The sequence below is a fragment of the Elephantulus edwardii genome, unplaced genomic scaffold (assembly GCF_000299155.1).
Source record: "Elephantulus edwardii isolate Elephantulus edwardi_28Jun2011 unplaced genomic scaffold, EleEdw1.0 scaffold00049, whole genome shotgun sequence".
Lineage (NCBI taxonomy): Eukaryota > Metazoa > Chordata > Mammalia > Macroscelidea > Macroscelididae > Elephantulus > Elephantulus edwardii.
In genome coordinates this window covers 16,044,066-16,056,533 of record NW_006399799.1, presented here as the reverse complement: position 1 = coordinate 16,056,533, position 12,468 = coordinate 16,044,066, and the positions used below count along the sequence as shown (strand labels likewise).

General features: G+C 53.0%; 2 protein-coding genes across 2 annotated transcripts in view; both read left to right on the top strand.

Annotated features, from left to right (window-relative positions):
- LEPRE1 (leucine proline-enriched proteoglycan (leprecan) 1) overlaps positions 1-3,970 on the top strand; it is a 34,063-nt gene extending 30,093 nt beyond the window's left edge. The window contains exons 9-15 of the mRNA XM_006886533.1: positions 1,001-1,128; positions 1,275-1,370; positions 1,783-1,933; positions 2,508-2,625; positions 2,905-2,980; positions 3,289-3,429; positions 3,815-3,970. Of these exons, the coding sequence (XP_006886595.1) occupies positions 1,001-1,128; positions 1,275-1,370; positions 1,783-1,933; positions 2,508-2,625; positions 2,905-2,980; positions 3,289-3,429; positions 3,815-3,970 (866 nt within the window). The remainder of the gene's footprint in view (positions 1-1,000; positions 1,129-1,274; positions 1,371-1,782; positions 1,934-2,507; positions 2,626-2,904; positions 2,981-3,288; positions 3,430-3,814) is intronic.
- A 5,924-nt stretch (positions 3,971-9,894) lies between these two features.
- Positions 9,895-12,468, top strand: part of CLDN19 (claudin 19) — a 5,565-nt gene continuing 2,991 nt past the window's right edge. Inside the window, exons 1-3 of the mRNA XM_006886532.1 lie at positions 9,895-10,117; positions 11,746-11,910; positions 12,008-12,092. Of these exons, the coding sequence (XP_006886594.1) occupies positions 9,895-10,117; positions 11,746-11,910; positions 12,008-12,092 (473 nt within the window). The remainder of the gene's footprint in view (positions 10,118-11,745; positions 11,911-12,007; positions 12,093-12,468) is intronic.

Genomic DNA, 12,468 nt, shown 5'->3' with positions numbered 1-12,468 from the left:
CTTGGGAGGGTGGAGGGACAGCACAGGAGAGGAAGGCCCTCTATGAGGTAGATTGATTCAGTGACTGGGATAATTGGGATGGGAGTGTCAGTGACAGTGCGATTGGCACAGGACAGAGCGGAGTTTAGGGCTGTTGTACATAGGGTTGCTATGAGTCGCAGACGGCTCGATGGCACATAACAACAACAACAACAACATTCATTCATTGTTGGACTTTTCTCCCTTCCCAGCTGAAAATGAGATGACGGGCCCAAGAATCAGTAGTCATTCGGCTTTGGAGCCAGAATGAGGAGGACATGGCTCTCCTTTCCTTAAGCTCCAAGTCCTTCCCTCTAGGTAACTTGCCTTTTGGAAGAGACTGAGTGGAAAGTTCTCTAGTAAACTGAACACTAAAAAAAAAAGTTATGCACACCCATGTTTATTGCTGTGTTACTCACAATAGCAAAGAGATGGAAACAACCCAACTTCCCATCCACAAACAAATGGACAGAAGAACTATGGTACATTCATACAATGGGATATTATGCAGCATTGAAAAACAATGAATTCCTAAAACTGTACACAACATGGGGGAGCCTTGATGACAGTACGCTGAGTGAAATAGTCACAAAAGGACAAATACTGCACAACACTGCTGTTTTAAAATAGGATAGATATGAGGGTTTGAGGGAGAGAATGGGAAAAGAAGGGATAGATAATGAATGCTGCTTTAGAACAGATGAGGGGAAGAACTATCTGAAAGGAATATATGAGTGAGTAGGCTTTATAGGTATGAGAACAATCTGGAACAAGAGGTACATTGCAGGGTGGGCTAGAGGAGGAGAAAGGGAGAGGAAAGAAGAAAATGCAACGAAATAAGAATAAATATTTAAATGATTTTTTAAAAGAACAGGAAATATTCAAAAGAAAATATTTCTGTTCTTCCCAAGGAGACTATCCAGTGGGGCACTCGGGCTGAGCCTCGGAGGGATTTAGCCCGAGTCTTGCCATTGCTTTGCAGGAGGCTCCCTGCTGTACGATGGAATCAGCCTCACCATGAACTCCAAGGTCCTGAATGGTTCCCAGCGGGTAGTGATGGACGGAGTGATCTCAGATGATGAGTGTCGGGAGCTGCAGAGACTGACCAATGTGAGGGAATTCCCTTACACTGACCTCCCTTCTGCCCAAAGTGCCTCTTAGTTTATTAAGCATTTGCCTGTCGCTTGCTGCCATTGTCTGCCTCTAATCAGGTCCTCTGCTTCTCTGGCTAACTTCACCTTCTTCTGTCTTCATAGGTTGCAGCAACTGCAGGAGATGGCTACCGGGGTCACACCTCCCCACACACCCCCAACGAGAAGTTCTACGGTGTCACTGTCTTCAAAGCCCTCAAGGTAGAATCAGTGCTCAGCATTCTGGAGTGTGGAGGTGGAGGGGGAGAAGGCTTGAAGGAGGAGCTGGGGGCAGAGGAGGGGTATTCCAGGAGCCACAGAGGGTGATTTAGGTAGAGTGAATTTAGGTTTTTTTCAATCCAGGCTACTAGAGCAACTGTAATGAAAGAGAAAGACAAGACTATTAGCCAAACTTCTAAAAATACTTTCAGAAGAACAGGCTTATCCCAGGGTTGTATCTCTGAACAGGATGCAAGGTCATTCATGAAAACTAGCAAGAAGCAGAGAGGAAAGGGTAGTATGGTCAGGACGTTGTGTGGGAAACAGATTACATTCTCCACGGGGGTACGGGAAATGGGATACCCTCACCCTGAGACGGCCCATCAGGGCAGCTGACCCCTGGTCTCCTTGACAGCTGGGACAGGAGGGGAAGGTTCCCCTGCAGAGCGCCCACCTGTACTACAACGTGACGGAGAAGGTGCGGCGCGTCATGGAGTCCTACTTCCGCCTGGACACGCCCCTCTACTTCTCCTACTCCCACCTGGTGTGCCGCACTGCCATCGAAGGTGGGCCCTCACCGCAGCCTCACCAGCACAGGGCACTGCGCTCAGTGCTGGCATGAGCAGATGAGCTGTGGCCCCTTCCTTCCCAGATGGGGGGGAGCCAAGTACCCTCAAAGGCCTGGCAGCCCGGGCTGAGGAGCAGGACTTCACTGGAGGTCGCAATCAGTCTACTTGGGGTCTCTGGGAAGCTGCCAGGGAGAAGGTGGGGAGGAGAGGGCGTAGCAGTTTTGCGGGATGATAAAGAGTTAAGAGTAATAATAAGTAATAAGGGAGCTCTGATGGCCTAGTGGCAAGAAGCTGCACTGCAATCCTGAAGGCATGCAGTTCAAATCCATCAGCTGCTCCGCAGGAGAGGGATGGGCAATCTCCTCCCATGTGTTTAACTGCTTCCAAAAACCCGCTGGAGGGTCAGCAATGGGTCAGTTCCAGCTCGATGGCACACAACAATAACAGTAAGAGTAATGGGAGGACTGAGAGCATATACTTAGATCCTTACACATTTTGGGGAGCCACCCCCTCATGCAGCAGGAGATCGGGAGTGCTCCAGCACTGATGTGTGATGTTCTCTTGACCACAGAGGCACAGGCTGAGAGAAAGGACAGTAGCCACCCAGTCCACGTGGACAACTGCATCCTGAATGCCGAGGCTCTCGTGTGTGTCAAGGAGCCCCCTGCCTACACCTTCCGGGATTACAGGTACCAGCTGTCCCTCTGAGGTCCAGGCCCCTGTGCCCTATACTTACCCCCTAAATGTGAACACAGATTGTTTGAGACTAACGGTTCCCAGAGTCCAATCCCTCGTGCTCTTGACTCCTGGAAAGAAAGATAGGCAAGGGAGTCATTATGTTCTAGTATGAACAGCTCAACAGTGAAGTATGGACTTGAGACAGAAGCCACCAGAGGAGGATAGGAGGAAACGTTGTGATGGGCAGTTGTGAGGGCAGGCCTTGCTGAGGTGCTCTCTGCCCTTCCCAGCGCCATTCTTTACCTAAACGGGGACTTTGACGGAGGAAACTTTTATTTCACTGAACTGGATGCCAAGACTGTGACGGTGAGCATGCCCTTGTCCTCATCCCTGGAAACCAGAGCCTGGGTTCTGGAGCTGATGTCCCTAAATTTTGGTGACTAGAATGGCCAGTTTAGCTTCATAGTCACCATTTCCCCCTCTCAAACCAGATGGCCTTTGAGATGTAGCCCCTGCTCCTCTAACTGGCCACCCTTTCTCTATAGCTCTGACTTTAGAGAAGCCAAGCAGAAGGGCCCTTCTAATCCTGACCACTCGTGACCCCACGTCTCTTCTGAAAATCATTACAGTCTGTGCCCTGTGCTCTCCCCTCACCCCATGTTGTGTCCTGTCAGGCTGAGGTGCAGCCCCAGTGTGGAAGAGCTGTGGGATTCTCCTCAGGCACTGAAAATCCGCATGGCGTGAAGGCCGTCACCAGGGGGCAGCGCTGTGCCATCGCACTATGGTTCACCTTGGACGCTCGGCACAGTGAGCGGGTGAGAGTTCTGGGCTGCAGCATCAGTTCCTGGAAGGCCCTTGCTGCTCTGCTTCCCCCTTCCCCAACCCCTGATACCAGTGGTTTAGACATGACGGGAGAAATGGACTTTGAAGTCCAGAGAGAGTCCCCTTGGGCCAATTGGGAGAGCCTCCTTGGGCCTTTGTCTCTACGTATAAATGAGGTTCCAGCTGAGCTGGGACACTAAGATGGTAAGCAATCCTGGATTCTTGTCCCTCTTGGGCCCCACCTCAGCCCTCTGCCCAGAGAGCTGGCCCTGGGGAGCTGGACCCCAGGCCAATACTATTCTCCAGGCAGTATCCACCTTGTGGACAGACCACCTGCTCCAGCGGCCTTTCTGAATAGGCAGGCATTTGTGTTTGCAGGACAGAGTGCAGGCGGATGACCTTGTGAAAATGCTCTTTAGCCCCGAGGAGATGGATCTCCCCCAAGAGCAGACCGGAGGAGCCCAACAGGAATCCCCTGGACCTGCCGCAGAGTCTGCCTCTGGCAGTGAGTCAAAGGATAAGGATGAGCTATGACAGCATCTGGGTCGTACACAGAGGAGTAAGGAGACCATGGAGAGGTCCTCTATCCTGCACCCAGGACTGGACAGCCCCTTAGGACCACGGACAAGTGGGGAACCCAGCGAGGGGACCCTGCTCTCAGCCGCCTGCACAGTGCTTCTGCCGTGGAAGTGGACATTGCAAGTGGCTCGCCCCTACCTGGCTGAGGGCCTGGGACACAGGCCCAGAGTATCCCCAGGGGGCCTTCACAGGCAGCCTCATGACAGTGGTGCTGTATTTATGTGTCTGGTGTAGACAACCAAAAAATAAAGGATTTGTGGGTTTTTTAACTTGGCAGTTTGTTCAGAGAGTGGAAATGAGCCCAGTCTCCACAGGAGTCTCACTTGACAAAAATTAGTCTGGGCAGCGTGGGAACACAAGGTGTGAGGAGGCCAGCCATTCATAAAGCAGTTTCAGCACAGATACTTAACCTTAGGGCTGTCATCTTTCTCATGGCAATCATAATCCTTGCTCTGCCCACCTCCTGGGACAGTTGTGTGGCCCAGATGCAATACTGGAAGTGCCCACATACTGGAAACTGTAAAGCTTGGATAAATGGTAGGGATTACGACTAATCCTTTTCAGCAGGGCTGGGACGCACTGCCCCTGCCCCTGGTCAGCCACGTGCTTCCTGCTCTGCTGTCTGACCTCAGGGCCTCCATGTCCAGACACAGCATACCTCGAGGAGACAGAAAGAGCAGGACTAGAGATGCCACTCCTTGTACCACAGTCCCCATCTGCTGTTTTTCCTATTCTTGATATGCCATAGGGTGAAGTGCTTAGGAACCTGTTTACTAGGCAGGTTTTGTACATTTGGTTTTTTATCAGCCAATATTTGTTAAGCATAAGCTAAGTTCTAGGTGCTGGGAATATGGTAGGGAGCAAAACAAGCCCCCACCCTCCTAAAGCTTGTATTTTAATAAGGAAGATATAATAATAAGAGTGTGTGTGTGTGTGTGTGTGTGTGTGTGTGTGCGTGCGCGCGCACGCGCATACATACATATCCATACCTGTGTGAACTCTGGTGGCCTCGTCTCGTCCTGTAGGGAGTTACCTAACCCAAACACCAGGACACTCAGGCAGTTCGAACCCACCAGCAACCCTGGAAGAAGGATGAGCAGCCTTCTCAGGTGCCGTTTACAGCTTCAGAAATCCACTGGAGGGCCGGCTATGAGTTGGTTCTGACCAAAGGGCAATGAGATTTGAATGCATCATGTAGGAAAAAGTTCTGATAAGAGCGATTGGGAATACCAGGGAAGTTTTGCCTATTTTATTTGTGAATTTATGGTAAGATTTTAATAAAGGGATGTCGTGGTTCAGTGGTAGAATTGTCACCTGCCACCAGGGTTAACCTGGGATTGATTCTCCACCTGGCTGAACCTCGTGCACCCTCACCATCCACCAGTGGAGGCTTGCATGCTGCTGTTATGAGCAGGTTCCAGTGGCACTCAGGCTAAAGTGGGCTAGGAAGAAAGGCGTGGTGAGCTACTTCTAAAAATCAGATCGTGGCAATGCTATGGATCACAGCAGTCAGATCCCACTGATGGGGCTGCCATGAGGTGAGGCAACTTGATAACAGCAAAGACCTGTAGTAAGAATGTTACAGTAAGACATGGAGAAATTGACACAAGCATGCAGCTATCTGAGAAAAGGGTCTCTGTGGTGGGAAATAAGGACATAAAACGGGGCTTTGAGGCAGGAGGATGGCAGGAAGGCCGGTGTGGTGGTGCAGGGGTGGCCAGACAGAGCCACAGTCTTGTCAGCCTCTGTGAGGGCTCGGCTTTTTACTCTGAACAAGACAGGCTTCCCTAAAAGGTTTTGAGCAGAAGAGTGACAATACCTGGCTTAACATTTTAAAAACCTTGCTGGACAATTTTACATGAAAATGGGCTATGGGGCAAGAACAGAGGCTAGGAGACCAGTGAGGAGTTGACTGCACACATCCACGAGAGGTGAAGATCAGGGCGTCAGCAGTCACGTTAGTGTCAAAGATGGTAAAGTCAATGGGAGTTGCTGGAGGATTGGACACGGGGCAGTGTGTGTGTGTGTGTGTGTGTGTGTGTGTGTGTAAAAACCATCACACTCGAGCTTAAGAATTAGAAGAAATGCTGCCTTTTCTTGTGATGGGGAAGTCTGAGGGGGATTGGTTGATGGGATGTAGAACTCAGAAGTTAGATTTTAGGCATGTTGAGTTTAAGCTTGAGAAACCTGTTAGACATATTGAATACCATAGAGTCAAGTATGAGTGATGTTCAGGGAGAAAGAAGTCCCAGTGGGAGACGTAACTGTGGGAGACCCTCATCACATGATGATATAAATGGTGGTCAAAGCCCGGAGATAAGGAGGAGGTATCAGAGAAGTGAGAAGACTGGAGGGCCAGAAGGAGAGGAAGCTAACAGGACTCCAACATGGTGGGACCAGGGTGTCCTGGAGCCATGAGAGCATTTCAAGGAGGCAGAGCAAAGGGGTCAGGAACTTCTGAGAGGTTGGACAAGGAAAGAACACTGAGTTCCCAGCTGGGCTTGACAGTGTGGAGGTTTCTGGGAACTTTGGCAAGAGCTGCTTTGGTGAACTGGTGCAGAGAGGAGTGGCTGCAGTGAACTCATGTGAGAACAGAAAAATGGGGGGCGGTGCCTGGACTACTCAAAAGGGCATAGAAGAATGAACTGGAGGGAGATGTGAAGTCGAGAAAGGATTTTATTTCTTTTCCCCCAAGATGGGAGCAAATTAGTGCTGAACCAAATGACTAAAACCAAACCAGACCCACGGAGTCAAGTCGATTCAGACTCACAGCCACCCTGTAGGACAGCAGGACAGCTTCATAGGGTTTCCAAGGCTGTGCAAAGGCTGACCTCATCCTCCCGTGGAGCAGCTTATGGCTTCCAACAACTGGCCCTCCAGTTAGCAGCACAGCGCTTTAGCCACTGTACCACCTGGACTCTGTTTACTCCATTGTCATTACCACTCTCCGCTGTCCTGTCTGATGACACTCATCTTACACAAAGAGAACTGAGGAGTCTAAATGAGGGGCATTTGAACTAGAGCAACATGCTGAGCTGGGTGAGACTCACCTCCATCACTTTGAATTGTATGCTCTTCAGTGGGTATGTTTCCTCATGGGTCAAATGGGATAACGGTCCTTCCCTCCCAGGGTGATTAAGAGCATTGGGGGGCAGGGAGGATGCTCAAAAAGCACCTGGTCAGGTGCCTACTACACGGTAGACATGCGAGAATATAACCTTACCGGAACCAGGACCCAGGAACGCTAAGGAACTTGCCAAATGTCACAGCTTTTTAGTGACAGAGTGATGACTTGCCTCCTTGTCATGTATGTGAAAGCAGTTTTGGTGAAGTGTGACACCCCAAGGCAGTTTCCAGGGACCCTGGGCCTTCCTGCTCTCCCTACATGCCTGGGAGTCACTGGGCTGCAAGGGGCCACCAGGGCTGACAGAGTGCAGAGAAGTCACTGGGCAGAGAAGTTAGACAAGGCTAAGCATCTGCACCAGGAGGTAACAGATCTGAATTCCAGAGGCTTTGGAACAGTGGAAAGAGCCCACCATGTCATAAGAGAGACAATTTTGACAGAACAGACTCCAAACTTTAAGTAACAGATGGGATAAACAGAAGAGCCTGAGGAGAGAGATATGAACATTATTCTGGATCACAAAGTGGCTCTTGGAGACAGACAGGATAGAGGAGGCCAGCAGGCACCCCAAACCTGGCCCTGAGGACTCTGTGACTCAACAGCTCACTTCCTCACTTGTCAGCATGTGGGGTTGCAGCTCTGACCCTTGATTTTGGGTGGTGCTGAGCATATCGAGGCTTCAGAGCACAGAGACCAGACCTAGGTCTTTCTTGAAGACCTGAATCTTCCTTAAGAAGTGAGAGCTCCCCTGAAAGTGGGGAGAAGGGCGCAAGCTGGGAGAGAAGGGACATCAGCTCTTTGGGAAGCAACATGCTAAGCGCTGCCATGTGCTGGGCACCCTGCTTTCTCTCAGATCATGATGAGCTTGGTGTGAAGAAGACATCCTCATCAGAGAGGAAATTGAGGCCACAGTCAGCTCGGGCCCCTGTCACTTCCACACCTCTCTCAGAAAGATCTAAAGGAAGCCGGCCCCTGTCCATCCTAGCTTTAGGCAAGCTGCCTTCATCAGCCTCAGTTTTCTTGTCTGCAGAGATGTCTACCTCCCTCGGAGACCTGCCCTGAAGATCTGATGAAGTTATATGTAAAAACTATGGAGCGGGGGCAGGTGACGGGTCCCTACCACACCCACAAGGGTTCCTTGTGTTACCATCTCCTGGTTCTGAGTTCTCGTTCCCTACCCCCACTCCCAAGCACACTATCTGTGACAGAAGGATTTTAACTCATGACTGATTTCTCTACACCTATTCAGACCCTATTTAATTTGGGGACTCAAAGGCCATCCTGGGAAACAGGTATGTGTGTCCACAGAACCATATGTCTCAGGTCACCCTTCCCCCAGAAAGGCCCAGAGTGCAGAACCGGGGGACTGAAGGCCAAACAGCACTCACCCTTGACCCATCAGAGGGCAGCCCCTCCCAGGCTGCAGGCCATACCACGGGCCCACGCCTTGGGTGGACACACAGGGCTGCCATTGTCTGTGCAGCCCCTGGCACTTTCTCGTTTGCATAGCCACGTGAAGAATTCTAGGGAGCAGGCTGAGGACTTGTCCCTGCAGAGAGGGGTTGGCGCACGGGGGAGGGAGGGAGGCTGGTCAGGGTCGCACTGGACCCTACCTTCCCCCAGTGCAGCCCAGGAATGGTGAGTGGGCTTCTGGGGAGAGAGGGGGCGGCCGGTCGGGCCAGTGGTGGTGGGAGCAGGATTGTGACATTCCTCCTGCACCCACGCTGGGAGGCCATGGGGCTGAACGTGAGGGGATTGCTAATGAGATGGAGGAGAGTTAAACATTCCCCTGCTCCCAAGGCTGAGCTAGAGAAGGGGGGGGCACCAAGAGGAAGCAGCCTGAACCCCAGGAATGTGCAGAGGCTGTTATTCCCTGCCAGGCTGTTCTGGAGCTGGGAGCCAGGTCCACGGTGCCCCAGGTCCCAGCAGGCGCTGCTAAATCAGCCAGCAAGAGATTAAGCAACCCTTCAGGCTAATGCCAGGTCCACGCTGTCTCCCCACCTCCCTACCAGGCCCCCTGCCGACTGGCAGCCAGTGTAGCTCAGTCTTGAGGGGGACCCAGATATCAAACAGACCCCACCGTGCATGTCTCCTGGTCTGACCTTCCCTGTTCCTGATAGGCAGGAAACCCCCTTGTCCCAACAGCCTCTTCCCTGTCCCGTCTTTACATCGGGCTTCAGACTTCATGCCAAAAAGTTCTCCCTGATGTCTGACTCTGGTCTTACCTGCTCCAAACTGGAAATCATTTTCCTTTCTTTCCTAAAGTCAGAGAACAGAAGGGCACCCAAGGGTCAGATCAGCCTCAAAAGAGCAAAGTCCACCATCTCAGGGCTGGAGCTTGGAGTGGGGATCCTGAGAATTTCAGGGCATTTGGCTCAGGCTCAAGGGGTTTCCCTGAGCGGACTCTGAGGGCAGGTACTCCTCCCAGCACCCCCTTCCCATTCTCTGAAGGCAAGAGCAGGGTACCCTCCTGGGCCTTGGGCCCCACCCCCACCTCCAGGGGGCTGGACCTGAGCTTTGTTGGGGACCCAGCCCTGGCTGTGGGCGGGACCCTGGCTTTTCCCACTCCAGCCTCTCCCTGCATTCTGGAACGAGAGCCACTGCCGGCCACCAGCCACCGGCCCCCACAGCTACGACCTCTCCTCTGCCTTGGGCCACACACCTCTTGCCCCCTGCCCTCACAGCCTGCCATGACCTGCCCAAGGACCCTGGCCTAGCTCTGAGCCCTGGGACCCCGAGGACCCTTGCTTGGGCCATGGCCAACTCAGGCCTCCAGCTCCTGGGCTACTTCCTAGCCCTGGGGGGCTGGGTGGGCATCATCGCCAGCACGGCCTTGCCACAGTGGAAGCAGTCGTCCTATGCCGGCGACGCCATCATCACCGCCGTGGGCCTCTATGAGGGGCTGTGGATGTCCTGCGCCTCCCAGAGCACCGGGCAGGTGCAGTGCAAGCTCTACGACTCCCTGCTCGCCCTGGACGGTAGGCCTTGGTCACCTGCGTGTGAGGCAGGACATCCTGGGAAGGGGGCCTTGGCTGGTCAGTTTAGGGGGATGATCTGTGCTTGATGAGTTAAGTGGACAGGGTGGCCTCTGGGGCCACCCGGGACCATAAAGCTCAACAAGCTGGATGTGGGGGCCAGCCTCTTGGCAGTAGGCATGGACAAGCTGGATGGGGAGTAGGCCTCCTGGGGCGATGGGCCTCAGATGGGTAGGGAATAAACTCTGGCTGGTGGTTTGGGCTGTCTGGGATGGAACATGAAGTACTGGGATGCCTAGAACCAGCTTCCCCTGCCGTCTGCATCAGTCTGGGCTCCACTCTCTAGTCTCACCTCCATAGTCCCCCCCACTGTCACCCTTGTGCATGTTCAAAAAGCCCTGGCCAGCCTGGTCCACCACCGTGGGCCGGGCAGCCATGGGCCTAGATTGCTGCTTGCCTTTCTAACCTTGAACTAGTCACTACGTTCTTTGTGTCCCTCTGTCCTCATTGTAAGAGGGGTACTAAGACCTTCAGGGCGCTATGGCAGGGTGGAGTTAAAACATCTGGCACTTAGAAAAGACCTCGCTTCTACCTCTCCCATCTTCCCTATGGGCTCATGGTTATGCATACCTATTTACCAGTAACCAGCACACACACACACACACACACACACACACACACACACACACATGCTTGGATACACAGGCCCCTCCTCCCACACTATGGATTTGAGACTGAAAGTTGGCTTATAAAAGGGCCCCTGCAGCCTCTAACCCCGGTGTGGGGACATGGACCCATTCTCATCCTGCCCAGAGCTCTGCAAGCAGCTTGAGCCACCATAAACCACCACAAGCCCTACCTAATGGCACCTATCGGAGGCAGGCCCATGGGGCCCAGGGCTGACCCAAGCACCTACAGAGGAGGTAGAGACATGGCAGGTAAGTGCAGGTAACTCAAGGAGAAGAGAGGAAAGTAATGAGAGTCAGATGGCTGAGGGGAGGGATCCCAGACAGAGGGTTAAACTGGGCCTCAGACACCCTCAGTTCTCTCTGTAGAACCCACAGGGACCTCAGGAAAAGCTACCCCAGGCACTTGGGAGGGTCAGGCCAGGCAGAAGAGGCTGTCCCTGGGCTAGAAAGCATTGTGCAGCGCGATAGTGGAGCATATAGGTCCCTAGGGTCCTTGCTGCTAGTATTGGTTAGATGAGGCCCATTCCTTCAATTCACAGTTACACAGGCCTCACCCGATGACAATGTGCACTAAAAGAGCAATCAATAGGACCTTCCTGCTACGTGGCAGAGATGCTAATGGTGGGCGCTTGATGTCTTATGGGGACTAACGGGTCCACCAACACCCCAGTTGTCTACATGGAAATAAAATGAAGGATTAACTGTGAAGGAGAATCATCTACACACCCCCATACACACAATGCCTGTCCTCACCCTTGTCCTTATACACAGAACCCCTCTTTATCTCCTCACACCTGTTCTGCAAGGGTCTGGCATCTGGTCAGCTCCTGCTCAGGACTCTCCCTTGGTGGCCTGCCACCCACCCACCCCGAGCCTGACTCTGGGATTCCCCACTCCTGCTACAAGTGAGGAGCTCACTTGGTGCCTTTCCACCCACCCCAGGTCACATCCAGTCAGCAAGAGCCCTGATGGTGGTGGCCGTGCTCCTGGGCTTCGTGGCCATGGTCCTCAGTGTGGTGGGTATGAAGTGTACCCGGGTTGGAGACAGCAACCCCATTGCCAAGGGACGCGTAGCCATCTCCGGGGGTGCCCTCTTCCTCCTTGCCGGTGAGTGCCCCTCCCCCATCTCTTCACCACCTTGGTGGCAGGCAGCCCCAACTGTGAATGACAGAACAGAGCTGAGCACCCCCTCCTTTGTCCTTAGGCCTCTGCACACTGACGGCTGTCTCATGGTATGCCACCCTGGTGACCCAGGAGTTCTTCAACCCAAGCACACCTGTCAATGCCAGGTGAGTGCCAGGGCTTGTTCAGCTGTCATCTAAGAACCAGTTGTGCACAGGGCAGCTGGTGGAAGGAAGAGGGGGCAGGACTCTGGTGCTAACATTCAGAAAACCTGGAGTAAGGGTTCAGGTGGGGTGTCACTGGGCCCTGAGGACCAGTGATGGGAATGCAGGAGTAGCGGGAACTCGCCCAAGGAGCAAGAGAAGTAAGGGTGAAGCACTCTGGCTCTGGGTTAAATTCCTGGTTTTGCCTGGGTGGCCTGGGCATGATGCTTCTTCTGTGTCTGGATTTTCCCCCATTAACCACCAGGGGGTGCTGGTCAGGGTGCAATGGTTATTGTGTGCCTGGGCTCTTCCTCTGTTAACCACCAGGGGGTGCTGGTCA